The sequence below is a fragment of the Scatophagus argus genome, chromosome 3, assembly GCF_020382885.2.
Source record: "Scatophagus argus isolate fScaArg1 chromosome 3, fScaArg1.pri, whole genome shotgun sequence".
Taxonomy (NCBI): Eukaryota; Metazoa; Chordata; class Actinopteri; family Scatophagidae; genus Scatophagus; species Scatophagus argus.
The window spans coordinates 12,211,371-12,225,872 of NC_058495.1; the positions used below are offsets into that span (position 1 = coordinate 12,211,371).

Consider the following 14,502-nt stretch of genomic DNA (forward strand, 5'->3'; position numbering starts at 1 on the left):
ATCATAAAAAAACAATAACAACCAAAACAAATCTTCATTTCCACAGCTGTCAGCTGTTCAGGTTGGGGTGCAGTCAGTATGGGCCTCTTTATTCAGGTTTTGTTAAGGATCTGGATCTGACCATTTTGAATCTGAGGATCTTTTTGAAAAGTCTTTGGTCATTCACTTTAATAGTAAAACCAATGCGGCAGGAAGCAGAAATTTGTAGCTAAACCATCCCCCACCCTGACCTATATCAGAGGAGCAGCAGAAAGCATGTTCAACAAACTCTGCCATTATAAAAAAGGGACATATGTAAAAATATGCTGTATGGACAATGAGGTTGATTCATAGAGGAGGAAGAAAATGAGGAATTAACCTTCAATAGACTCTTATGTCACTACAACAAAACTAATATAGGTGGCAACTGGCTGCAAGATCACCAAGAAGCTGAAAAGTTTCTGGTAAGAAAGCACAGTAGTGTTGACTCTAGTGGACGAGAAACTTGACATGTTTTTATGTGTCCAGTTCTCTGAAGATAATTGCTCCTGATGAAATGTTAAGATATCACTCATGTTATCAGGATTCATTAGGAATCGTGGAGGTCCATTCAATTCATTGCTGAGACGTTTCATTAAAAAAAAAAAATCAGCCTGCTTAAATGAAAACAATGGTTTCATTCTCTGTGGGTGATAGTAGTTGCAGATTTGTATGTCTGCAATAATATGGAGGACATACCGTTGACCTACACCGCCACCCACAGAGCAGGATTGCTGTTGTTGCCACTGTGCACATTCCACGCTCTTTACTATGAGGCCATGTGGGCCTGTTGAACAGTCTCCGCCTTAAGTTGCCCGTCCACATTATCCCCACCCCCAGCTCTACGTCCCTCCTACTCTTTCTCTCTCCCTCATTGTCACTCAAACACAGCTCTCACAAACTTCCCCTCATGGCCTCATGGTCAGAGCTAAGAAGAACACTTGTCCTGGGCAGACTGGGGGATCTGGACTTTTATTTTCCCCAAAAGGCACCCTATATGGAAACCAGAACCACAGATTACTGAAGTGACGTGATCTTTGTCAGGTACTCTTTACCAGTTCCTTTCTCTGAGGTCGCAGGCAAGTTTCTTTCTGTTCTGACGACTGTACTTTGTATAAACCGAAAGCATTCATTAATGTGATTTTCGTTTCTTGAACAGAAAACAAAATGTATGTTTGCAGTTTAGTGACAACCGGCTTTTGTGACTGCACTTAATCTTGACGCTTGCAGCCGTATTATGTAGGCCAAAGGTTATTGGCTGCTCTGCAGTGAGAGCAGCTATTTCCCTTCCTGAGTGTAACACCTCGGATTGTTCTGCGATCACAGTTGCAAAAAGCTCACATTATTTTAAACAAATGCATTAAAATAATTGAACATAATGTATGATAACAACCTTTTTAAAAAGTCACCTTGAAAAAACTGGGTGCTAAATTTTTCAAGATCAGTTAATCAAAGCAGCGCTGTTGTTGGGGGTGAAGATGTTTTTAAAAAGACCAACATTAAACTATTCCTGAGCTAAGGTTTGGTCACCTTAGTATGCACCTGTAGTTAAGACCTGCTACCTCCTCTTACGTTTACCCATATCAGATAGATTTACTCGTGCATGTTCACCTTTTAACTTTCTTACCAAGCTCCTCAAGAGTTTGTCATGGTCAAGTCAATTTAATTTTTTTAGCGCACTATCACAAATAAAAATATTTGCTTTCAAAATTGCATTTCAGCCTGACCTGATCATTCAGGCTGAAGTTATCTGATAGGTACACTGGGTTTTTTCCTCTGGTCATCTTATCTCACAGGAAATACATTCCTATGCAGCTGATTTGAAACACCCCATCTGGTCCACTAGTCTCAACCAGTCAAAATATTTCCCATGCTTTTTAAGAAAAGTTGGGATTTTTCGCCTGGGCTTCATCAATGGTACACAATTTTTTTAGCCCTTAGAGGTTGCATGAATTGCTGCTAAAAGCTCACATTGTTTCAAACAAATACATTTCTCTGGTGCAAATATTTGACCAAAATGCATGACAAGAGGGTTAGGGTAGGGTAGGCTCATCGTAAAGTTATCTTAAGAAAACTGAACTGGTATTAAAAAAATTGAATTATTGCTATGTACAAGTACAAACTGCATGCATAAGTGCTGTTTCATTGTTCAGCATCTTAATCTGAGATTAATATAACATAACAACAGCATAACAATAGAATGGAGTTTATGAATATTACAATTAACGTATTTATTAGGATCAGATTATCAAAACAGAAAACTAACACTGAGCTCATGCTTCCCTGTCAGTGGTAGACTGAAATAAAAAGAAACAAACCAGATCTGACCAACAACTATTCCTTACCTGGCCAAGTTGTTAACAGCAACCAACCAACCAAGTTATAGCTCACCTGGCATTTGCACTTTTGACACTGGTGGACTCTAGAGGGGAAAGGGGAGCAGTTGCCCTCCTTGGTGCCCCCATGTTTGAGAAAAATGCCACAGAAGTGCCCTCTTGGATGCCTCCATGGCATATAGAACAAAATACAGTGCCTCCTAGTTGCCCAGTTTGTAAACAATGTGATAAAGTGCCCTTGAGGGTGCCCTCAAACTGATGCAGTACCAACATCTTAGTCGCGTAATAAAACAATTTCAATCTTCACCAGACTTTGTAACTATACTATTAAATGCATCTCACTTTTCTGACTGCCAGTGCCCAGACCCCAGATAACCTGAGCACACCAATGGCTTCCAAGTTCTGCCTTCTCTTTTGATATCAACTCGCCTGTTAGTTTTGTACATTCATGCTCACCTTTTACTGGTTTTACGTGACACTACCACCTATTGTCAGTTAAAGTCTTGAATACTTAGGGTATTTGTTGAACATTCCACAACCTTCCCAGTCTCCAGTTCCCCCAATCCCAACTTGTCTGAAAAGTGTTCCTAGAAGTTCTCAGAGAGTAGTAAGTAAGGTGTGTAAAGTCGATGAGGTATAATAATATAAACAATATAAATATAATATAATATAAATTTACAGAACTACATTAATGGACCTTTGTGGAATACAGGTGGAATAGACTGAAATTACAGTAAATAATTGTTGGAACTTCTAGAAAATCTAGAGGTTTTTGATTCCTCAAAGGTAACCTCAGGTGACATTGGTTAGTTTTTCTTTAACCTGAAGATTTAGCCGATCTAAGAAATCAGTGAAAGATGCAGCTCAGCAGGATTAGGTTAGGGTAAGGGTCAGGCAAGTAATGTTTATTGTTATGGTTATGTGGCGGTTAAGTTTCTAGGAAATTAAAGTAAGTCTAAGTGATGACCATGACCATGACCGTTTGTTTTGTAGTCAGTGACAGTAGGGGCTGAAGGGATCTTCCAAAAGAGATTTTAATGAGATTTCAAACCAGTAATTCCTCTCAAGGGTCTACTTCTGTTCACTACAGAAATATGTCTTCATAGTTCAAACCAGGGCAAAAGATGGCCCCACTGCACTAAAAATCAACTGAGTCACAGCTTATGACATAACTCCTCTTTAAACCAGACGTGCAAAACACATTCCTACTAACACAAACACTCTCTTTCAATGGTTACAACAACACTTTTTGCATAAATGGTCTGTAGAACAAATTTGTTTTTCAGTGACCATAGACAAGTCTAAACAGACTCCGTGGAGTCTGTTTAGACTTGGGTGAGGTGGGTGAGAGGAGGACGTTAGCCAAGCTGACATCCATCGTGTATAACACCTCTCACCCTCTGCATCAGAAAGTGTAGGCTCTGAGTGGCTCCTTCAGCGGCAGACTAGTCCTCTTTTCCTCCCTTATCAGGACTTGTATATATCTGTATATTGTACTGTGTTTACTGTACCTTGTAAATTGTTAAATTATTTTACCTCTATATTTTTTGTAACTGTTTTTGCACACTTTTTGCTTTTTGCACTCTTCTTCTGTTCTTGTGAGCTGCCACGACAAGTGAATTTCCCCACTGCGGGATCAATAAAGTTCATCTTATCTTATCTTATCTTATCTTGTCAAACACTGAAGCCAATGCAATAGTATCTTAGGGACTGAACATCCTAAGGCTAACTAATACTAATCCATCCATCCATCCATCCATCCATGGATATTAATGTTAATATAAATGTTAACATTAATACTAATGTTGCCCTAAAATTACAAAGTATAATTCAAAAATGTAGCTAGGCAGAGCCCTCTCTGTGTGGAGTTTGCATGGTCTCCTGTGTCTGATTGGGTTTCCTCTTGCTTCCTCCCACATCAAATTCAGAGCAGCAGCACAAAAGCAACATTGATGGAGGAATTATCCTCATGCCAGGCAGCAGCAAATATCCACTGACCTAATACAGCAAAACTGCTCACATTGTGCAGATTTTGAATATTAATACAGCAACTAAATCGTATCAGTATTTCTTCTGTGATTTATGCAGAATTTGTTCTCAGTCATCATTGGCTTCTTCAAAATAAGAGCCACAAACAACCTAAATAATTACAATTAATACACAAACAAAACAACAAAAACAATGCAAACAAGGTTTGCTTGATGGAACAGAGGTTTTATTCATTCATATTAGTATTATTCATACCTTCTCTCTATTCATACCTTCTCTCGTTACAGTGCAATGGATGTGCCTTTTGGTCCAGAGGGCAAGTTCAGGCTGGACACTGGCACAGCCCATCTTGTACCCAGCACCTTGACCAGGGGACAGTGGTCCAGCAAAATTGAGTTCCTGTTGGCGGTTGCAGGGCAAATCATAGGTCTAGGAAATGTGTGGAGATTCCCTTACCTGTGTTACAAAAATGGAGGAGGTGAGTTCAAAAAATGTACTGTTTTCAAAATTATACATGCAGAATGGTGACACCACTTGATGGCGACAAAAAATGATTATTGAGTTAAGACTGAAAGTTGCGACAAGATTTATTTTATTCTAATAATGCTTGTCTATGGCACTATTAAAGCAGTCTATTGCGTATGATCTAAAGTGTATGGCACAAGAACATTTAGGTCTCATCAAGCTCCATTTTGCTAATTATACAGGAAACATAAGCATATGTAGACATGCTACAAGTTGAACCCAACAGAATGTTTCAAAGAAAACTGACTAACACACCCAGACTGTTGAACTGATGTTTGTAAATGAGCTAACACTGTTTATTTTAGTTTTAATTGTTTTTTTAGTGCTGTTTATTTAGTCAAATATCATTGGAGATGAGATTTAGAGTTAGTGTTTAAATGTTATTCTTTTGGATTAATAAAAGTGTTACACACGAACAGTTGTGATATGTAATGTAACTCTTCTGTTTTCCAGGGGTGTTCTTTATCCCTTATGTGCTCTTCCTCTTTACCTGCGGCATTCCCCTCTTTCTCCTGGAGACAGCTCTTGGCCAGTACACCAAACAGGGAAGTATAACCTGCTGGAGGAAAATTTGTCCCCTTTTTGAAGGTAAAGATCTAGAATTACTATCCATGTGAAATCAAATCAATATGTATGTTTCACCATAAAGGAAGTCTAGATGAACTACTGTATACTTCTGGAATCTGACTGCTGCTCATTTTCTCACTCTTCACACTCTCAACTCATGTCTTCTGAGGCTATCCAAAAAACGTACGAATATCGCTACTACCCTTCCACTTGTTCATGAAGATGCTTCTTGTGAATCAATGCTGACTGTAATAAAACCCCTTGCATTTTACAAATAATGCAAACTGTAGCAGCAAACATCATACAGGGCAAGCTAACCAGGCAAGCAACTTAGGTTAACACTTTAACAGCAGGGCTAATTTCTGTGCAAGGCAGGCTAATGTTAATTAGTGAAACAAACCCACATTACAGCTGTAAACACACCTTGCATCGACCATATATCCATCACCCAACTGAGAGCGGCACTCAGCTGTCCATCATGACGTTTCACCACCCTTTATTAAAGGCCAAAATTATCAGGAAAACACTTGAATGAACATCAGTGTGATAAGAATTACCTAAAATGACAGAAACTGAAAACCTCTGAGAAAAATTTATTTGACGTGATAGAGGATAGAGGCAAAGGGGTTTCTGACTTACTGGCCAGCCACTAGGGCAGCGATCAACAGTAGATGGACTGAAAGACTAGTAATTTCAAAATGAAACAAACAAACAATTGAACAAAAATGGATCACTAGTAATAATAATGGTAGGTAATGAGCCAGTATTTTGTATTTGACATGACTGATGAGTTAAATATTGTCTGCTGTCACATGACTGAAGGATTTAAATGTGAAATATTTAATGACTTTATAACTTGCTGGTTTAAGTGACTTTGTTTGTTTGTTTGTTTGTTTGTTTGTTTGTTTTCAGGGTTGGGCTATGGCAGTCAGGTGGTTGTTTTATACTCCAGTATTTATTACATCATCATACTGGCCTGGGCTTTCCTGTATCTCTTCTTCTCTTTCAACGCTGAACTTCCCTGGGCGAGTTGCAGAAACAGCTGGAACATGGGTATCTTCTAACTGACTGAATAAACACACATAGAAGCAAACTGATATTATGAATTTTTAGTGCAATAATGACTCATTACGTTTGCTCAAATTTAAAGAAAGTCATAATGTTACTGGCCTTATTCCAGAAATGTTGGGATGCTGTGTCCTGTGTGTTGTGTAAGACATAAATAAAATAGAATACGTAAATTTGCTAATCCATTTTGACATATACGCAACTGAAAACTGGACACAGACAATATACAGTATTTTTGGCAATGTATTTACCCTATTTACCTTATCGGCTTGGTAGTATTATGACTGGAAGGGGCATACTCTAAAGGCTCAGTCGTTCACAAGCAAGGATGGGGCGATGTTCACCACTTTGTGAAACATGTGATTGTATAAGGGTTATAACATGGAATCCGGAACAATTTGTAAAACCTTTTCTGACAAACATAGAAACATAGTTTATTTTAGTTTTCAACCGCATTCCAACTTTCTCTAAACAGGGTTGTACAAAGTGCAGCTGCTGGAAACATTTTAAGTCTTCAAGGGCCTGGTTTGTTTGCTTGGTGTTCATGTAATATTACGAAACAGTGCCTCCAGGCATTAAATCATACAAAATATGACTAATAACTTAACTGTAACTGTTGATAACTGTAACTGATAACTGTCTGGTATGATTTTGCCCCAAAAAAGTTCATCCATATTCTTAAAACTTCATCAGTACAAATATTTTTTCTTCATAAAAGCTTAATTAGTGGCCTCTTATACTTCACTGTAAAGTCCATTCTCAGTATATGCGCATCACGTTTCCACTACGTGAACGCAGAGAAACTGTCCTCCTGCAGACAAAGCAAGTGTAGGGCAGTGTCATTAACAGACTAGGCATTTTTATAGGCAAAAGTAAATAATGTCCCTACTTACATGCAGTAAAAAAGAAAGACACAGCATCCCAGCATTTTTGGAATCAAGCCAGTAAAATTATGATTTTCCTTAACTTTGTGCAAATGTAATGAGTCATTTCATTCTATATGAAAATGTTGCTAAAGGGTTGAAGATTTGTTACCTGTGTGTATGGCTTAATCCCAGTGTGACCCCAAAACAGTATTATACACCTACATGTTAACTTATTTTTTTCATGCAGTTGCTCCTTGTTTGTTTGCAGCATATATAAATGATCCAAATACATACAAAGAACATAAAATGAAAATATCAGAGGCACTGCAGACTACCAGGAATACGCCTCGACACCTGTCCCTGTGTTCTAATATCCATGCTACCAACCAACTCAAGTATAATTAAAACATTTATATAACTATAATAGACTTTGAAGCAGTTATGTAAAGTTATGAGCAACATGGTCAAAGTTCAAGGTGCAGTGTTATGAATTTCTTTTTTTTATTATTTTATTTACTTTATTAATCCCAAGATGGGAAATTACTTCTCTGCATTTAACCCATCACTGATTGAAACACACGGACGTAACATGCAGTGAAACACACCCAGGAGCAGTGGGTTGCATCAAGCGCCCGGGGAGCAAATTGGGGGTTAAGTGTCTTGCTCAAGGGCACATCAGCCAGCTAATGGAGGAGGAGGGAGCATTTTTCCCATTAATCACTCCACCACACCCAAATTTTTCCTGCCCGTGCGGAGGGGGAATCAAACGGGCGACCTTCCGTTTACAATCCACTCCAACCTCTAGGCCACGGTTGCCTGAAGTGGTACATCCCCATTATATGCATATATGCATACATGCAACCATACATACTTTGTAAGAGCGGCTGCAGTACATACTAAAAATAAAGAGAAAAGTATGTAGACACTAGGATAAAACCTTCATGTTTTGAAATGTCTTGGATAAAACATCTCGTGTTCCTTTGCCACAGAGACCTGTGTGGAGTTTGATGGAAGGGGTAATTATTTGAACTGGACTGAAAATGCAACATCACCAGTGAGAGAGTTTTGGGAGTGAGTATGAAAAAAAATCTAAAAGCTAAGCTAAATCTAAAATCTAAAAGCATGACAATAATCTCTAAGGGACATTTGAGAATGATAATCAAAAATGTGCTTTGCAGGAGAAGAATTTTAAATATCACAGGAAGTGTCCATGAGTTAGGCAGCATACGATGGGAGTTGGCTCTGTGTCTTCTGTTGTCCTGGATCATCTGCTACTTCTGTGTCTGGAAAGGAGTGAAGTCCACCGGGAAGGTGGGGCAAGGAATTTTTATGTTGTTTGCAAAAGTATCAAGAAGCCGACATTTTCTTCTATTTTTCAAAAACGCTGTAATCATATCACATCGTGTACCTCTTGATGTACGACTCACTCATGCCTGTCACTGCTATCTAGATCCAGACGTAGAACATGATGTGTTTGCACAGGGTTTATGCTTCAGCTATTAAAAAATGTTCACTTAGAGAAAAGTTCCTCAACAACGCAGAAGCTAATTATTAAACTACCCCAAATATAATATTATAACTGTCATCAGATGCCACAGATCATTTTTTTCAGCCATACTAGAGGTGTGGCTTTCATGCTAGCAGTCAGTCAGTCAGTCTAACAGCCAGTCCTCAGTCTAGACTAAAATACCTCATGATTTGCAGAATTAATTTCTGTTACAGATATTGGTGATGGCCATAAAATAAATGCTAATAGCTTTGGTGATCCTCTGACTTCTACTGCCACCATGAGGTTCACTGTTGTGGTTTTGAGTTGAATATCTGAGCAATGGATCACTGTGGTGATCTTTTAAGTTTTCAACCTTGTGCAGGTTAGATTTTTTAATTTTGTCCAGTAGTTTGCTTTATCATCAAAAACTTGCAAAACCTCAGACATTTCCATCTGGCTCAGCTGTGCTGCATGTTATGGGCCAAATAGCAACATGCTAACCTAAGAAGTTGAAAATGTTTAACTTTTTCTCACTTCTAGCAGCTAGAGTAATTACCTAAACAGCGCTGACGTGCTTATGATGCCATGGCTCTTCTGCAGGTTGTTTATTTCACAGCTACATTTCCATATCTGATGCTGTTGGTGTTACTTGTTCGTGGACTCACATTGCCCGGAGCCTTAGATGGGATCAAGTTCTACCTCTACCCAGATCCATCCCGCCTGATTGACCCACAGGTTTGAGCAGATTTCATTACTACACTGTTTTAATGATATGTGACACTTCTGCCCCTTCAAACCTGAAGTACCAACATCCAGCATATATGACACATTGTGAATGCATAAGGGACTCAGGAGCAAGTCAGCTTGATCCCGGGCTACAGCTGCATGTCGAAGATACTGAACCCCCCACCTGCTCCAAATGGCTCTGCCAACGGTGTGTGAATGGCCGAGAACAGGAATACTGTCATGCACTTTAGATAGGAAAAGCTGTGTTGCCATTAATGAGCACGCATGTGAATGGATGAATATTGTAAGAGCTTTGTGGAGATGGTAGATGAGAAAAAACTAGATGTAAATACGTTTACAAAATGCTGCTTTTCTGTGAAAATTAAGTTTGAATCAAAGCTCAGAAGAATGAAAGGACTGTTTATTTAAACACATTTTTTGATGGCGTCAGGATTTGCACTGTAACTGTATTTGCAGGTCATTGCTTTGTTGGTTCCACTGAAGTCAAACAGCCTAAAAACTTGCAAATACTCATGAGGTGGTTCTGAAGAGACTCACAGGAACACACAGTAAAAGTCTTTCATATGGAACTTTAATGTAGATGAAAAATGTCCTTTTGTCTTTCAGGTATGGATGGATGCTGGCACACAAATATTTTATTCCTATGCTATTTGCATTGGTTGTCTAACTGCACTTGGCAGTTATAATAAGTACGACAATAACTGTTACAAGTAAGTTTGAGATAAAAGCTAATACTGTATGTATTTTTTTTTTTTTTTTCAGTTTGGTTACTGCAGATTCACACAGAACACAGACACAGAACACTCTCCACAATGCTGCTCTGTTAGCAGCTTCAGCTGGCCAGTGAAAACTGCACTTCAAGAAATATGCAAAATGATATAAAAAGTCAATTAACATTTCTATTAAATGTGATTCAGAACTAAATTTCAAAATGTAACTTAAAGCATTATGCCACAATGTAGTTGCTTCCAAGTGTCATACTGCTGATATACTTACTTACACAAAAAGAACACCATTGTGTTAATGTATATTTTTTTTCCAAAAAAAAAAACTAATGATTCACAGTTCATGCCAATAATTTAACTAGCTTCATCATGCTAGAACATGAGTCACAACTAAAGAAAGAAAACACGTATTTAAGAGAATCTAATAAAGTACACATCTTTTTGTCTTTTGTTTCTTTAATTTTTTCTTGTTTTTAGGGACTGTATGTACTTGTGCCTTCTGAACAGCGGGACCAGTTTTGTCGCTGGCTTTGCCATCTTCTCTGCTCTTGGATTCATGGCTTATGAGCAGAACACAGACATATCAAAAGTGGCAGAGTCAGGTGAGGTAATAGAAAATGTTATAAATACGAGAGAAAATCAGGGAATTAACAAACCATAAAATTCCTGAGCTTTGTAGATTTAGTTAAATGTTTTAACCAAACAGCAGTATTGTAACTAGATGTCCATTGTGTCCTTCAAACAGGTCCTGGCTTGGCGTTCATTGCCTACCCTCGAGCAGTTGCCATGATGCCTTTTCCTCAGCTCTGGGCGATATTCTTTTTCGTTATGATCATCCTCCTGGGACTGGACAGTGAGGTTAACTGACTCATGTTTAGCATTTAGAGAATGAAAACTCTTAAGTGCTGATCTTTTGTGTAGGATGAGCTGGAATATAATAAGTAATACTAATGAGTTGTATTTTTTCCATTTTTGATAATACACAAATTATTCTTTTTGTCTGTAAGAACTTGTAAGAGGGTTGGCTTTTGATTTTAAGAACTACTCAACAAATTTCAACAATTTCATCTTTATCACAAACAACCGCACTCACCAATATGACAAAAATCTGGCTCACGTATCCCATTATTTTGTGTCACTTGTGTATTTTGATGCAGATCCGGATGCAGATTAAGAATTTCTACTCTTTATCATTATCCATAAATAATTAGATTAGCAGACTGTGCAGCCTTAACAGAGGTTTGCACTCTCTTGAATACTTATAATGAAATCTTCTCTCCGTAGTGTGTATGTATGTGTACGGCATGTGTTGTGTTATTGGGTAAACGAGAGGTCTTTGTTTCAGTTTGTAGGTCTGGAAGCTCTCACAACAGCAATATCTGACATGAATCCTTCCTTCTTCCACGTTGGCCATCGACGTAAACTACTTCTGCTTGCCATCAGTGTTGGTAGTTTCTTTATAGGCCTTGTGATGGTTACAGAAGTAAGAGCAAATTAAAATGTTATGTAACTTATTTTTTAGTGTTATGTTAAATGATCATAGCACATCAGCTAACTGAGGTCCCGTCTCACACAGGGTGGGCTGTACATCTTCCAGGTGTTTGACTACTATGCCTGCAGTGGGATGACTCTTCTTCTCTTTGCCATACTGCAGTCTGTGTGTATTGGATGGGTTTATGGTGAGTAAACAAGAGGAATGTCCATGGTTACTTCACTGTGATACTGAAAGCCCTTACCGTAGTTTTCCATTTACTTACAGGTGCAGACCTTTTTTATGAAAATCTCGAGGACATGATTGGATACAAGCCTTTTCCCCTGATTAAGTATTGTTTGAAATATGTCACTCCAGTAATATGTATGGTGAGTTGCAGTCTCAGTTTATATGCCAAATGACCATCCCCTCCCTTTGATACTACATCTGTCAAAGGCGTAACCCCAACCCTTGCACAGCATATATGCAGTAAATGATGATAAGGGTAACAGATAAACCACCTGGAAATCATAGTGATTTATGGGACAATTAAAACCCACTTCAGAGCAGGTTAGCTGTGTAGTATAATTTACCACGGCAATTTACCATTACCTGGCCAACAACAAATCCTGCTTAGTAGCATAGGCCTCTGTTGCTACACAGGTGTCTTCACACTGAGGCCGTGTGTGTCTGTGTATTTGAATTCAAGAGATTTTTAGTTTAAAAAGTCAACTCTGAGCTCTCTTTCCACCAGTAAACTCCTCCTGATTAGAGCTCCAGGTGTTTATTCCTTTACCCTCCTGTTATGATACTCCTCCAGAGCTCCCCAGGCAAACAAATAATGATTAAAGCTTTGTTTGTTTGTCATTTGTTTCCAGGCAAAATTTCAATTTATCAGCATTTTTCAAGTAGCTTTCATTTAACAAGTTCTCTTGCCTCATTTTCAGGCAACATTTGTTTTCTCCTTGGTCAAATACACTCCTCTAAAGTTCAACAACACAATTGAGTATCCCTGGTGGGGTTATGCTCTTGGGTGGTGGTTCACTCTCTCCTCCACACTTATGGTTCCTCTCTGGATGGTGTACAAAGTGAGCACCACTCCTGGTACACTGCGACAGGTAAGGAGTTTCCATAAAAAAATGAGAAAACATGTCTACAAAAAATTGTTTTGTAGTTTTATTGTTGTTAAAACCTGTGTTTTTCCTTGTTAGAGGATCTCTACCTTATGTACTCCAGCTGAAGATCTGTGTTTGAACAAATCAGAGAAGCAAACTCTTGAACTGTTTGACTTGACCTCATCTCCTGACAGTGTGGTGTCCTAGTGACCCCAGACAGAAAGGACCACCTTCAGGTATACTAAACAGTATGAAGAATAAGGAAAAGCTTGTCCTCAATACAGTGTTCCTCCTCCAAATTCCTTTAAAAACTTTTATACCAATCTCCTAAATTAAAGAAATGTCTACCACTTACATGCAATACCATTAGAACTAAAGACTTTTTGGGGGGCTTGAATTGTCTAGAATTAAGGAAAGAAGGTGCAGCAGAAAACGTTTGTTTCTATTTGTTAATAATCACAATCTTGTGACTCCTCAGATTTACCTTTCAACTCCTTGTGGGTGTCCTGGTTGTAATCACTGCACTGAAGAATCTCTTCGATTTTATTATGATTTCACCTTAAAAAGTACTGTGAAGTTTCATTGCTGTCTCAGCAGAAATGCATCTGCTTACTGTACAGGGAATATTTTTCTCTGCGGTTTCTGAGTTTACAGCTACATTTCATGGTCATGTGTTACCACCTCATAGCACTGTCGGCTAGGAGGTAGGGCTGCAACTTTTCATTATCAACTTCTTTCTTTCTTCTTTTTTCTTTTTTTATGAATTAAGTTTCTAAATCAGAAAATAGCAACAAATGCGCATCACAGTTTCCAAGAGCCCACTGTGATGCGTTACATTTACAGCAATATTAAAACAAATCTGGCAAATCCTCACCTTTGGGGAAAAAAGAAAAAAAGTCAAAAGGTTTTTGCTTGTTAATGATTTAAGCAATTAATCTATCACACATTAGTCTTCTGTTGATCAGCCAATTAATTCATTTCTATAATCCTTAATCTCTCGTTGTTTCATCTCTGCTAGCAAGTGGACCATTCTAATCTTTCAAACTGATACATGATTGTTCCTTTTTTTCTTTCGATTTTGTTTTGTTTTAACCAGGTTGTTAAGTATTTGGAGTTAAGCAACACTGGTAAACATTTGCCAAAAAAAAAGCCATACACTCAACCCTTGAGTCACTTTCAAGTCATTGTTTGTTTGTCATTGAAAACAACATACATTTGACATAATTGACATAAATTTCAAATTGCCAATATACACTTTACCTAAATAAAGCAGCGAAAAGCGGCAATGCGAGTTAGATTCAAACCTTGGACACTGCAAGCAGCTCAGTAGGCCGAGCCACCATGCTGTCTCTGTCGACTGAAGCGTCTCTGACCTTTACAGAGCTCTGCTACTGTAAAGAAGTGCATGTACTGCTCACACAGGCATTCAGTATTTACAACTTTGCTTGGTGTTAGATGTTGCAAAATGTCATTGCCATTGAGTTCCACTGTGATGATGAAGGCATCAAAACAGAAAAATGCAGTGTGCAAACATGTTGGCTGTAACAGTCAGGAAAAGGATATTTTTATGACAGTTATACAGATAA

The 14,502-nt window shown here is 38.3% G+C and overlaps 1 protein-coding gene across 2 annotated transcripts; it reads left to right on the forward strand.

Annotated features, from left to right (window-relative positions):
- The first annotated feature begins 874 nt into the window (after positions 1 to 874).
- LOC124056284 (sodium- and chloride-dependent GABA transporter 2-like) lies at positions 875 to 13,795 on the forward strand. Of its 2 annotated transcripts, XM_046383570.1 has the most exons (16): positions 875 to 1,062; positions 4,631 to 4,821; positions 5,322 to 5,456; positions 6,348 to 6,488; positions 8,359 to 8,440; positions 8,548 to 8,680; positions 9,459 to 9,593; positions 10,212 to 10,315; positions 10,808 to 10,932; positions 11,076 to 11,188; positions 11,676 to 11,813; positions 11,907 to 12,009; positions 12,090 to 12,190; positions 12,749 to 12,919; positions 13,013 to 13,152; positions 13,395 to 13,795. In XM_046383570.1, exons 2-15 carry the CDS (start codon positions 4,635 to 4,637, stop codon positions 13,121 to 13,123), a joined length of 1,779 nt encoding a protein of 592 aa, XP_046239526.1. In that variant the 5' UTR covers positions 875 to 1,062; positions 4,631 to 4,634; the 3' UTR covers positions 13,124 to 13,152; positions 13,395 to 13,795. The 2 variants fall into 2 exon arrangements, with proteins under 2 accessions (XP_046239526.1, XP_046239527.1); XM_046383571.1 differs by lacking the exon at positions 875 to 1,062 and having other exon boundaries at positions 4,712 to 4,821; positions 5,306 to 5,456.
- Positions 13,796 to 14,502: the final 707 nt, after the last annotated feature.